This window comes from Beta vulgaris, chromosome 4 (genome assembly GCF_026745355.1).
Source record: "Beta vulgaris subsp. vulgaris cultivar EL10 chromosome 4, EL10.2, whole genome shotgun sequence".
Classification (NCBI taxonomy): domain Eukaryota; kingdom Viridiplantae; phylum Streptophyta; class Magnoliopsida; order Caryophyllales; family Amaranthaceae; genus Beta; species Beta vulgaris.
The window spans coordinates 40,203,190-40,216,899 of record NC_079205.1 but is presented as its reverse complement, the minus strand read 5'-3'; the positions used below and the strand labels follow the sequence as shown (position 1 = coordinate 40,216,899).

General features: G+C 48.6%; 2 protein-coding genes across 2 annotated transcripts; both read left to right on the top strand.

The window, feature by feature from the left end:
* The first annotated feature begins 1,314 nt into the window (after positions 1 to 1,314).
* LOC104891273 (putative pentatricopeptide repeat-containing protein At1g03510) lies at positions 1,315 to 3,403 on the top strand. Its single transcript, XM_010676942.4, has one exon. It carries the CDS (start codon positions 1,624 to 1,626, stop codon positions 2,905 to 2,907), a length of 1,284 nt encoding a protein of 427 aa, XP_010675244.2. The 5' UTR covers positions 1,315 to 1,623; the 3' UTR covers positions 2,908 to 3,403.
* A 2,116-nt stretch (positions 3,404 to 5,519) lies between these two features.
* On the top strand, positions 5,520 to 6,068 carry LOC104885294 (uncharacterized). The gene has a single exon (XM_048642186.2). It carries the CDS (start codon positions 5,520 to 5,522, stop codon positions 6,066 to 6,068), a length of 549 nt encoding a protein of 182 aa, XP_048498143.2.
* The last annotated feature ends 7,642 nt before the right edge of the window (positions 6,069 to 13,710 follow it).

Genomic DNA, 13,710 nt, shown 5'->3' with positions numbered 1-13,710 from the left:
TGGTCAATTCATAATACAATCTAGATTTATATGTTAGACCTCTCCTGAATGCCTCAATAGCGGTGGGGACATCCAGGTTCTTGACTAAGATCATCTCCTTGTTGAACCGGTCCAGGTACTGCCTCACAGCTTCATTTGCCTTCTGAGTAATGCGATACAGGTCGCCTGTGTGCTTCTCCAGGATCCTGCTGCTAGAAATTGCATGTAGAATTTGTTAATCAAAGCAGCGAAGTTTTGGATACTACTTGGTTTTAGGCTGATTAGCCACTGCAAGGCTGGTCCAGACAAGGTGGCCCCGAAGGATTTGCACATAGTAGCTTCCAGGAGGTGCTCAGGAATGGATAGAGTCCACACTTTTTGCTTGTATTGCACCACATGATCATAGGATCCGCAGCTCTCGTACAACTTGTGAGGCTGGTTACATTGATCTTCTTAGGAATCCTAGCCCTTGCGATTTCATCCACGAAGGGGGACTGAGCATAGCCATCGGGAGATTCTGCAGCCACGGGTGTTAGTGCTCCAGGTAACTTTGCTAGCATGCGAAGTATCTTCCTGTTCTGAGATTCCAGGAGCGCCATTTTCTTAGCGGCAGGATCTGCTTCCTCTTCTTCTTCGTCAGACCTGGCCTTTTCGTCCTCACCTTCGCCGGCGTCAGAGTCCTCGAGATTGAGAATGCGGGGAGTCATACCACGGCCACGAGGCTTGGGCGTCTTGCTACTCTTGACGGACTCCAGCTCCTTCCTGAGATTATCAATGGTCTGCTGAGTTTCAGATTGATTGCGGCGAAGGTCTTCCCCAGCCTTCAGCAAAGCGGCCTTCATCATTTCGGCGGTATCATCAGCCATCTTTTAGAGAGGAATGAAGGTATTTTCTTTTTGAGATTTTTGTGAGAGTTTAGCTGTAGAGCCCCACGGTGGGCACCAAACTGTTTATGCCAAATTCTGACCAGGCAGAATTTAGCTGAGGATCTACAGCAAATGAAGATGCAGCTAATAACAGTGATGGATGCTAGCTACAGAAATGAAGAAATGCAGAAAAGAGACAAGGCACCAAGAAATGGTGACGCGGAAAACCCCAAGAAAATGGGTAAAAACCGCGGGTGGAATTGAGTCCACCAATCCACTATGTGAGAGAATTACAACTTATAGCTTGCAGCTTGCAGCTTGTACTAAGTACACTTATGAATATCGTAAAAGTAGAAGAGAGTGTTTAAATGTAAATGATGTAAGAAGCTTATGCTACCCAGATAATTCCCTTTCTATTTATACTAATACATTTTTTGAACGTTGCCTTACATTTAAACGTTGTGCAACTAACTCCTAATAAGGTGCCATGACCCCCTAAAATCAAGGGATATCTTCTCCTTCTGCTCAACAACTGCTTCCTCCCTACTTCTTAGGCATACCAACGTTCTTTGACTTGGTCTTGATTAGTATCCAATGCTTTTTAGCGGATTATCTTCCGAGCTTCATAAGTACTTGCTGTAGCTGCTACCTGATGTTTCCTAGCTGCGTTCCAGGTGACAGTGGCAATCACCCTACCTGCATATTCCAGCTTAGGCAAAAATTAGGACATAACAACTCGTAACACCCTGAGAATGAAAATGGCGAGAATGCAACGAACATGAAATCCTCTTACAACTCCAATTTCTTACGCTTGCTTTCCTACACAAAACAGCTAACATCTCACGTTAATCAAGGCCGCCATGAACAAGCTCTCTCTCTCTTCCATCACATTCACTCAACACTTGCTCTCCCACTCGATCCTTATGTCTTCCCCCTCACTCTCAAATCCTGTTCAGCCCTTCATCGCCCACTTCTTGGAACTTCAATACATGCCCACTTAACCAAATCATCTCTTCTATCAAACCCATTTGTGGCTTCTGCGCTTGTTGATTTTTACGGGAAATGTGTCTCTTTGAATTCCGCACGCAAAGTGTTCGATGAAATTCCCCAAAGAAATGATGTAGTATGGAATGCTATGATCTCTCTCTATGTGCACTCTAATAATCTTTCCCTGGCACTGAGGCTGTTTGAGTCCATGGATGTTGTTCCGAGCATTTCTGCGTTCAATTCGATCATCGATGGTTTGTCAAGAGTTGATGATGGGTTTTACAAGGCTCTTGCATTTTATAAAAGAATGCAGAGTTTTGGGCTAACGGCGAATTTTATCACTGCCCTGGCTTTGCTTTCTGCTTGTGCAGGCATAGGGGCTCTTAAGCTGATTAAGGAAATTCATGGATATTCACTGCGAAATCATATTGATCCTAATCCTCAGCTTAGGAGTTGCCTTGTAGAAGCATATGGGCGATGTGGATGTATTGAATATGCTCATCACGTTTTCTATAGTATGAGAGAGAGGGAGCGAGATGTAGTGGCGTGGAGTAGCTTGATATCAGCTTACGCGTTGCATGGCGAGGCCAGGAAAGCATTGGAGATCTTTCATGATATGGAAGATGCAAAAGTACAGCCGGATGGGATCACTTTATTAGGCGTACTTAAAGCTTGTAGTCATACAGGATTGGCTGATGAAGCAAAGGGATATGTTGCAAGAATGCAAGAGGTTTACGGCGTGGAAGTAACTAGTGATCACTACTCTTGTTTGGTGGATGTACTAAGTAGGGCAGGGAGATTATATGAAGCATATGACGTCCTGGCAAAAATGCCGAGAAAGGCAACTGCAAAAGCTTGGGGTGCGCTCTTAGGGTCTTGCAGAACTTATGGTGAGGTGGAGCTTGCTGAGGTTGCTGCAAGAGCATTGTTTGAGATAGAACCCAATAATGCTGCTAATTATGTGTTGTTAGCTAGAATTTATGCAAGTGCTGGAAGATATGAAGAAGCGAATAAACTGAGAAAGGAAATGAAAGAAAGACAAGTAAAGATAGCACCAGGTAGCAGTTGGGTTTAGTTTAAGCATGATTCGATTTCGAGTAGAGTAAATTGGTTTCCGAGTCGGATCGAGCATGGCTCTGCTCAACAACGACTCACTGTATAAGCATCACTGATTGGTTGTAGTAGATCAGAAATCGTCCCCGTGAACAAGTTACTTAGGGCATACAATGAAGTACAAGGATTTTCCTAGTTTGCCTCCAACGTCAATTTGGTTGTCTTATGTGAATACTTGATATGCTTCCAGTGTGCTAAATCTGGACTGAGCTTGAGGATTGAGCAACAAGAAAAATCCTTGTTTGGGTTTTGCCAACACGGATGTAATTCTTCATGCATTCATGTTCTTATAGTTTTCAGGCCACAAATTATTTAGGGCAACCATTGTGTGTTTGCTTTAAGGCTAAAAGGCCTTGAATTAATAAGTTGCAAAGGTAAATACATTAATCCCCAACAAGAGAAAATCTCTAGCTAAACGGTGAAATTTACATGCTAGCAAGTAGCAAGTTTTGGTTTAATTCCATTTAGCACTTACTACCATTTTTGTTAAAATCTCGATCCGGATCTTTATTACCATCCTACGATTCCATGATCCGAAAGGACCTTTTCGATTCCGATCTTAAATAGAATCTTAATTTAATAGGATCTTTTGATCCTACCCAACTACCCAAATTCACATGGTAGGATCATAACATGATTTTACGATCCTATGATTCGATTTTTATCATAAAATTTCACAAAATAATTCCAAATAGTATATTTCTCCTATTTGCTTTTGGTTGCATGTTACTTTAATCTTAGTGTATTTAGCTACTATCACCATTTGGAAAGGAAAAACATCTATCATTATTGATGTGTGTAAAGTTCTAACATAAGCCTTTTGACTACATTATCACTAATTTATACTATATTGTAGGATCTTACAATCTTATGATTCGATCCCGCCGATTCGATCCTACCAATCCTTACGATCCAAAGTAGGATCTCGATCTTGATAACATTGCTTACGACAACAATCAAAACTCTGTAAAAGGCAATGTTTGCATGAGAAACGCACGAGCTTTATAACACTATTTGATAGTATATTTTGCCAAAAAAAAAAAAAACTAGTATATCATAGTATAGTATACTAGAAAATAGAGGCGTTAATTCGGTCGAAGAATTGAATTCTGGTTTTATCTAAACAATTCGATTCATACCAGTTTAGTTGAAAACTATTAAAAATACCAACAGTTTATATCAGTCCAGTTGAATTTTTGATCAGTGTAGTTTATTTCAGTTAAATTTGATTTTAGGTTATGTTTGGGCCCAAACCTGGGCCCCCGATGATCAGGCCTAAATCCTCCTCTCTAGCATGGAAGCCTCCCAGCGGGGCCCACCAGCCTTAAATTCCGTGCCTACATGGAAGGGAATTTCCTCACACTTTTCAACGCCTATAAATGCAGGGCAGATCCCCATTTATTGAGGTACGCGATCCTAGACAGCACACTTGGCAACCATTAATTAATACACTTACCGACTTGATCGTCGGAGGGGCGATCCCGGATCCACCCCCGGGGTAGTCTAACCTTCGCTTTGTGCAGGTCTCCGAGCAGTCAGGCCTTCATCAACCCTAATCTCGATCATTCCCACCTAATACAAGTTTTTACCCGAAACAGGTTGGCGCCGTCTGTGGGGAAGTCGAACTAAAAGTCATGACCATCACTCGGAGAAACCAAAGGAGGCAAAGGGCTCCCGCTCCCTTGAACCTGCCGGAGACCCTCGTCTCGCTCCCATGCTTTCGGCCCATAATCAGCATGTCCTCGAGGAAATCAATCCTCGAGAAGCTGCGAGTGCTGTGAACCTCAGGATACCTCGAGAGAGGACTGCTCCAACTTCAGGGGGTCCTCAACTCCTCGACCACACCAGTCCTCACCCGGTCACCCAGCAGGACCTTCAGCAACTAGCTGATCGTCTCAGCGACAACTTCGAACGTGGCCTCCGAGCTCTAATGCTAAATTTCCAAGTGGGAGGGAAGGGACTTCGAACAGGGCCCTCCACCTCCACGGCCTCGGCCAACTGTAGGTCACATCAAGCGGATAACCAAGATCAGCCGCAGGTCATTGCCCTCGACCCCCCGGGTTCATCACGGGTGTCTCGACGGGCAGCCCAGGCCGCCCCCGGAAAAGGGGATGCCCGACATGTCATCAACGAACGTTACAGGAGGAACGATAATCGCGACGCCAGGGAAGTCTTAAATGAAAAAAGGGCTCAGTCAAAGGCAAAGGACGTCAACCCCAGCCCTAACCGGGAACAGAGGGAACCTCGGGAGAGGGAACCTCGAGAGAGGGAACCTTGAGAGAGGGAGCCTCGAGAGAAAGAGCCTCGAGAGCAGGAGAAATAGGGAAAGGAGCCTCAGGCACAAGAAGAGCCTCGGCAAGAGAAAGAGCCTCGGCGCCGATGGGGCCATAGGCAGCGGTCGTCGAGCTCCGAGTCCAGTCATGAATCAGTCTTCGAATGGGGAATCTTGGATTCACCAGCCATTCAACGAGAATATTATGAGAGCATTTACCCCTCGAAAGGTTAAGGTTCCCCATCGACCATTATGAGGGGACAACTGATCCCATCGACCACCTAGCCGCCTTCAAATCACAAATGAGCGTCCAGACTAACAGTGAGGCCGCATGGTGCAAGTTCTTTCCCACCACCCTGAAAGGCCTGACTTTAACCTGGTTCACCGAGTTGCCTTACGGGAGTATATCGAGCTTCACCGCCCTCGAAACAGTGTTCAAGCAGAACTTCATCGCAGGAAGGAGGCATCGGAAAACCAGTATTCATCTCATGTCGATCAGACAACGGAGGGAGGAAGACTTGGCAGATTACATCAAGAGGTTCAACGCAGAGTCTCTCAAGGTGTCTGACCTACAGGATAGCGTGGCATTCACCGCTCTCATGTCAGGACTATACCCTTCGAGTAGGTTCAAACTGAAGTTGGCCGAGAGTGAAGCCTCTTCATTCTCAGAAGCCATGAACCTGGCCCAAAATTTATACAAGCCTCCGATATCTGCAAAACTCATGAGGAGCCAAGCTCCGGGAAAAGAAACAGAATACACTCCGAGCAGACAATCCCAGGGATGCCTCTCGAAAAGAAAAGACAAGAAGCCTCGGTTGGAAATCATTGGAACGACCCTCGATACAACCTGAACAAAGAGAAATCTACCTAGACATCAAAGGAAAATCCCCTTGCCAAAGCCTCATCCAATTCGAACATCTGTCAATAAGCGAGACAAGAAACTCTGGTGTGAATTCCATCATGACTGTGGCCACACCACGAGAGAGTGTCGAGAGCTCAAAAGAGCCTTGGACAAGTTGGCTGACGAAGGAAAGCTGAATCGATATCTAAAAGATCCCAAGGAAAACAAAGTCGAGCCCCGTCCGGAAAAACAGACTCGAAGCGACGAAACCGCAGGATACGTCAATGTCATCGCAGGGGGATTTGCTTCGGGAGGCTTAACCAGCCGCTCCCGCAAGAAACACCTCTACACCTTGAAACATGGAAGTGATGTAAACTCTACTGCCACATGCCCGACCATGACCTTCAAGGACAGTCACCGGCCTATACAAACCCCGCATGACGACCCTCTGGTTGTCGAGATGAAGATTGCCAACCTTCGGGTGGGCCGCGTTTTGATTGACAGTGGGAGTTCGGCGGATATCATCACTATGGATTGTTTGAGGAAGCTGAGATATGAAGAAAAAGATCTTATCCCATCGACAGCCGCTGGTAGGTTTTGGAGGCAATCAGTTCATCCATAGGCTCGGTCAAGCTACCGACACGGATGGGGGAAAAGAAGGCAGGCCGAAATGTCATTGTCGATTACCTCGTAGTCGACACCTGCCTTCCCTATAATGTGATCATTGGACGACCCACTCTCAACAAAGTAAAGCTGCCATTCAACGTATCAATTGCTTTTGCAGTTCGAAGGGGACGACGGAAAAGTCGCTCAACTATTCGGCGATCAGAAATCTGCTCGCAAGTGCTACGTCAATAGCCTGAAATGCAAGACGGAGGGACCCACTCGAAAGAGGAAGAGCCCCGAGCCAGAAGAGCCCCTACCTGTCATGGGACTCTATGTGGCTGATAATCCAAAGCGGTATGAGCGACCTCGCCCCGCGATCGAGATGAAGAGTATGCATTGATGAGAAGCGGGTCGCACGGTTCGAATAGGGAAAGCAGGTCCCCGAGGAGACAAGGTCCAAATCCTGAGGTCATAAAGGAATTTCAGGACGTCTTTGCTTATTCGTCGATGAGATGCCTGGCATGACCCAACTCATGGTCATCGACTCAATATCGGAGGGCATCGGCCAGTCAAGCAGAAGCTCAGGCACCAGGGAGCCGAGAGGAGTGCAGCAGCCTCCGAGGAGGTGCAGAAATTGCTGGCCGCAGGATTCATTCGAGAATGCCATATACTGAGTGGCTGGCCAACGTGGTCTTAGTCCGAAGCAAACTGGAGCATGGAGGATGTGTGTCGATTTCACGACCTGAACAAGGCCTGTCCAAAACGACTTCCCCTTCCTAAGATCGACAGGCTTGTCGATTCGACAGCCGGTCATGCATTATTCAGCTTCATGGATGCCAATGCGGGATATCACAGATTCCCATGGCTGAGAGACCAAGTCCATACGGCCTTCACCACAGTCGGGGTCTATTGCTATAGAGTCATGCCTTTCGGCCTCAAGAATGCAGGAGCCACCTATCAGCGCTTTGTAAATAAGATGTTCGAGAAGCAGATCGGTCGTAACGTCGAAGTTTATATCGACGATATGATTGTGAAAAGTAGGAAAGAAGAGGATCACGTTTACCTAAGAAAACTCGCAACCTCCGCGCCCACAACATGAAATTAAATCCGAAGAAATGTGTCTTCGGCGTAAAGGGGGAAATGCTTGGGTTTCCTCGTCGACGAACGGGGGATCGAGGCTAATCCCGATAAAATTCAGGCCATCATTGAAATGAAAAGCCCTCGAACTGTCAAGGAAGTCCAGCGCCTAACCGGTTGCATGGCGGCCTTAGGGCGTTTTCTATCTCGGTCAGCCGATAAAAGCCTCCACTTTTTTCAAGCCTTAAAACAAGCAACATTCGAATGGGGTGGTTCAGCGAAGAAGCATTCCAACAACTCAAGATCATCTCGCAAGCCTTCCCAAATTGGTTTCACCTTTACCAGGAGAACACTTTTCGTCTATCTCGCAGTATCGGACCATGCTGTGAGTGCGGTCTCGTAGCCGAACGAGAGAAAGCTCAGCATCCGGTGTACTTCGTGAGTCACGCCTTTCGAGGCGCTGAATCGAAGCATCCCCCAATCGAAAAACTGATCTTCGCTCTAGTCTTAGCCACTCGAAAGCTCAAGCCCTACTTCCAAGCTCACCCTATCAGAGTACTTACAAGTCAGCCCATGCAGACGGTAATGGAAGGGAAGAATCAGTCGAGCAGAATTACGGATTGGGTTACCCAGTTATCTGACTATGGTATCGAATTCGAGCCCCGGCGTGCCATCAAAGCCCAGGCCCTCGCCGACTTTATCGCAGAATGTACTCCTCGACCAGAAGCTGTCGAAGAAGGATTTTGGAGTCTCTTTGTCGATGGGTCTTCATCAAAAGTGGGATGTAGAGCTGGCCTCTTGATCCTTGACCCACAGTCCAACAGGACTGAGTATGCCGTCAAGTTCGACTTCACTGCTTCGAACAATGAGGCCGATACGAAGCACTACTCTTGGGCATACATTATGCAAGGGCGGCGCTCAGAACTCAAAACCCACTCCGACTCTCAATTAATCGTAGGACAGGTAACAGTGGAGTTCGAGGCTAAGGAGGACAGCATGCGTATGTATTTACGGAAAGTAAAAGAAGAGATCGCCAACTTATCTCACTTCTCAATAACTCACATCCCACGATCGGAGAACCAGCAAGCAGACGCCTTGTAAGCTAGCTCAGAAGGAAATCTCCCATGCTAGTGGGAAGTTCTGAGGGCTCCCAGTATCAACAAGGCAGTGAATACCTCGATAGAAGCCCCCTTGGATGGACAACATCATAGCTTTTATTCGAGATGGTAATCTTCCTGACAGTGAGCTCGAGGCCGAGCGCATACGACGACGAGCAAGATGGTTCGTATATCACGAAGGCAGTTACAAAAATCGTTCACTCACCCACTTCTCGTTGTCTCACCCCCGGAGAGGGACTATGTCCTTCGAGAGACACATAGAGGATCGTGTGGGAGCCATCAAGGGCCGGACCATCACCGAAAGCATGCGAGCAGGGTACTACTGGCCACCATGAGGGAAGACGCCTCGCCATGGTCAGAAATGCAAAGAGTCCAGATGCACGCTAACTACCCCATCAAGCTGCAAGCACCCTTACCACTATCCAGGCCCCACTGCCCTTCGATATGTGGGGCATGGATCTCCTAGGGCCATTTCCACCCGCGTCCGGCCAGCGAAGGTTCTTACTAGTCGCTGTGGATTACTTCACAAAATGGGTCGAGGCAGCGCCTCTGGCTTCGATCACTAACAAACAAGTTCAACAATTCATCTGGCAGCACTTAATCACGCGGTTTCGGAGTCCCCGAGTACTCATATCGGACAACGGCCGCCAATTCAATAGCGGTCCTACACGCGACTATTGTTCAAGGTTCGGGATTGAGACCAGATTCTCCGCCGTTAGTCGACCACAGACTAATGGGCAAGCCGAGGCGGCCAACAAAGTGGTCCTGAAGGGGCTCAAAACGATGCTCGAAGGAGCAAAAGGTTCATGGATAGATGACCTCCCAGGGATTCTCTGGTCTAGCAGGACCACCGTTCGAGAAGCAACCGGCCACTCACCCTTCAACCTGGTCTACGGCAGCGAGGTGTTCTACCTGTCGAATTGGGCATCCCCTCGCCTCGTATCACATTCTAGACCAGGAAAGCAATGATGAGCGGAAAGAGGCTTTCCCTCGACCTTCTCCCTGAAACACGAGGGACGCCCTCCTCCGGCTATCTCCTACAAACTTAAGCTCACCCGATTATTCAACCGCCCGTCAAGAAGCGACCTTTTCAAGTCAATGACTGGGTGCTCCGAAATTTGAGTCCACGGGCGACAACCTAGTCTGGGAAAGTTCAACCCAACTGGGAAGGACCATACCGTGTGACCTCGATAGTCGCCCTGGCACCTACCGACTCGAAGACCAAGAGGACGTCCGCTACCTCGACCATGGAACGCAGACAATCTCCGAAAATTCTATGTTTAAATTGGTTTGTCCCTCGAGTGTGGGGGCATACCCATGCTGATATCTTGTAAGACACTGAAACATGTGTCCAGTTATTTTGTAAGGTACTGAAAGTGCCGATGTAAAATCGCCTATTTTTAGGTTCATCAATAACAAAGTTACCTTTTGAAGCAAAACTGACCAAATACAAGCTAGTATTCTCGAGTTCCTTGGGCTCATTGGCCCTTGAAGCAACCTCGATCGAAGCCTCTAATATTCTCGAGTTGCCTTGGGCTCATTGGCCCTTGAAGCAACCTCGATCGAAGTCTCTAATATTCTCGAGTTGCCTTGGGCTCATTGGCCCTTGAAGCAACCTCGATCGAAGTCTCTAATATTCTCGAGTTGCCTTGGGCTCATTGGCCCTTGAAGCAACCTCGATCGAAGTCCCTAAGTATTCTCGAGTTGCCTTGGGCTCATTGGCCCTTGAAGCAACCTCGATCGAAGTCTCTAGTATTCTCGAGTTGCCTTGGGCTCATTGGCCCTTGAAGCAACCTCGATCGAAGTCTCTTATTCTCGAGTTGCCTTGGGCTCATTGGCCCTTGAACAACCTCGATCGAAGTCTCTATATTCTCAAGTTGCCTGGGCTCATTACCCCTGAGCAACCTCGAGTAAGGTCTACAAAAGTCGCTCAAAGTGCAAGCATCACGAATTTAGAAAAAGCAAGTAAAAACTCGAAGGACAAACCAATAAGAAAAGCAGAAGTATTATTCCATTAATCATAGTACAAGCCATCGAAGGCATTACAATCAAGCCAAAGAAAAACCTAGATCAAACAAGAAAGCCTAAGGGTACAATGTTAACCCTAGTAGGAGACATAAAGAAAAGAAAAGCCAGGGAGAAGGAAGAGAAAAAGGAGGAAGGCTCGGAGCAGGCCACGGCTCATCCCTCGAGATTAGCCGGATGGGGAGCTTGTTCCTCGACCGCCCTTTTCCTGGGAGAGCGCCTTGACACCCTCCTCACCTCACTCCAAGGAAGGCTGGGGCAAGCTTCTCGAGAACCAACCGGACCTTGCGAAGCGCCTCGGTCTGGCCAATCTCGGAAGCCTGCAGGGAGGCATCCTCGAGGAAGGTCCTTCCCTCCTCAGACTCCTTCCAGTCAAGGGACAATGGCCTCCCGGCACTCTCGAGCCTTGGCAATGGCCTCTTCGGCGCTCTTCGAGTTCTCTCATCTTCTCCTCGCCCTCTTGCAATCCTTGGCCGCGCCCTCTACCTCTTGCTGCGAGTCCCTTTGCTTAAGGGAGTCGCGGCCTGCTCCAGCTCAGCCTTCTTCTCCTCGAAGGCCTTCAAAGAATTGGCCATCGACTCTCGAGCCTCGGAGAGCTGCACTCAGACAACGCAGCGCGATTGACGAGAGTATGCCTCTCGTCCTAGGACATCTCCCCCGAAGCCGTCCCAGGGGCCAACCCAGGGGTAGACCTCCGTCCTAAGGACAACACCCTAATCGACAGCTGACAAAGATCGAGAAAAGGAGTAAGAATAAAACAAAAGAATGTAAAAATTAGAAGAGGGAAGAGGGTTTGGTAAAAGAACTCATCAAATCTCGGTTAAGGTGGCCTTGACGGCTTCGACTTCTTGTCCGCCGGGCGACAGGCACGCCCTCTCGTCCAGCTCCGTCACCAGATGCTCCGAGGCCTTGTCCAAGCGGGCAGCCATCTCAGCCCTCGAGAGGGAGAGAAAGGTAATCTCATAGCTTCCTCGAGAAAGGGCTTCCTCTTCGAGGACGCCACGACTACGGCCGCACTCGAGGGACCGAGCAGAAGGGGCAGGAAGATCCTAGGCTTGGTCGAGGCAGGTTCCTCGACTTTGCTTTCTATCGGCTCCGTCTTAGGAGCCGAAAGAGAGGTAGCTGCTTCCCTCCCTCGAGGATGGGTCCCCCTTTTTCACCACGGGAGATCCCGTGGCGGCCCCCGAGATGGAGGAGGAACCAAGGCCAGCCTTCGCCAGCCTTCGACGTTTGGCTGCCCGAAGTGCCTCGGCTGTTATCATAGGTGAAGACATCTTAAGACGAAGGTAGAAAGGAAGGAGAATAAATCTTAGAGGAGAGAGAAGTGAGAAGGATTGTGAAACCCATTGGGACTAATTGTCCGTACTTATAGGCGGTATTGGCTGCAAGTCCCCAAAAATAGCATTAATTATCTCCTTTTAATGGGCTCCCACGTGGCAGAGCCCAAAAAGGATGCGCATGTTCCCCATGCGCGCACTAGCTGCGACCTCCGGCATTCAGCCACGAGACCTCAAGCATCGAGTACATCCCACTTCGAATAACACAAGAAAAGGAGCAAAAGATGAGCAAAAAAATGAGCATTCATTTCATAAAAGGCAATACATCCTAAAAACCATGGAGGGTTTAGCTAAAAATGAATATTCATTTCTACCAAAAGAGATAAACTTAAGGTGCCTCGCAGGGCGTAACTAATAGCAAAAGATAAGCATAAATCTAGTCAGAGCTGCTCGAGGAATCGCTCTCGGAAGTCTCAGAGACCGCTTCGACCTCCTCACTGTCAGAGGAGCCCTCGTTCGAGTCCGCCTGATCATTCGAACTCTCTGGAACCACCTCCTCCTGAACCTCGAGCTCTGCAGAAGCTTGAGGGTCCCCGACTTGTTGGGGCTCCTCACCCAGAACCTCGGCAGCATCAGTAGCATCGCCCACTTCGAGCACAGGGCTGGCCTCATGGCCTCGTGAAAGGCCGCATCAACGGAGATTTGTACTCGCCTCGACCGGAGACCAGCTAGCTCGAGGATACACCTTCCTAAAGGCAGCCTGAGCCTATCACCGCCTCCGAGCGGCCCTCGATGCTTCTAGACCCATGTCCGCCGCAAATTCGAGACCAGACTTCGAGGTTTTCCATTCCTCGATTATCTCGTCTCGTTTACGCTGGACACTGTTCCTTTGGCTCGTTAGGTCTTTGACCTTGTTCTCAGGGTGTTTTCTCATCAGCCCAGGCTACCTTCTCATCCTCGAGCTTCTTGCTTAGGGCCTCGATCTCCTTGGCTTGCTCCTCACACAGCCTCGTCTTCTCCTTCAGACCCTCTCGAAGCTTGCGGAGGCCGGCAGTGTATCGATGACTCATTACCGTCATACATATCGAGTGCTGAAAGAAACAAACTAAGTTAGAAAAGTATAAGCAAGAATAAAGACTAGGCCCAGGAGAAACTCCAACTTACATCAACCCAGGACGAGTGAAGCTGCTCGACTTCCTCCTCCTCCGATAGACCTCGAATCAGCGTCAAGTCGGGCCTCGAAACGAGCCTCTTGGCCAACGAGTCGAAGAGGCTGGCCTTCTCAAGGGTCGACTTCTGAGTAAAGTCCCGGAGGTCCTCTTCGGTCTCCACCATCTTTCTCTTCTTAGCAAGGGGAAGCACTTCCCCCTGGGCCAAGAGTCCCGGTCTCCGATGTTCGGTCGATTTTCCCTTAGACCTCGAGGCCTCCCTTGCAGCTCGAGGGCGCCTCAGCATCGACGACTCTTCTCTCGGCCTCCTCTTGAGGCGCAATAATAGCGGACCTCGTTGGAGGGCGGACCTTCAACCTCTTCGAAGGATCCTGAAAAAA

Coding starts and splice junctions, on each gene's coding strand:
- LOC104891273 (XM_010676942.4), top strand. CDS start 1,624: ATGAAATCCTCTTACAACTCCAATTTCTTACGCTTGCTTTCCTACACA.
- LOC104885294 (XM_048642186.2), top strand. CDS start 5,520: ATGAGCGTCCAGACTAACAGTGAGGCCGCATGGTGCAAGTTCTTTCCC.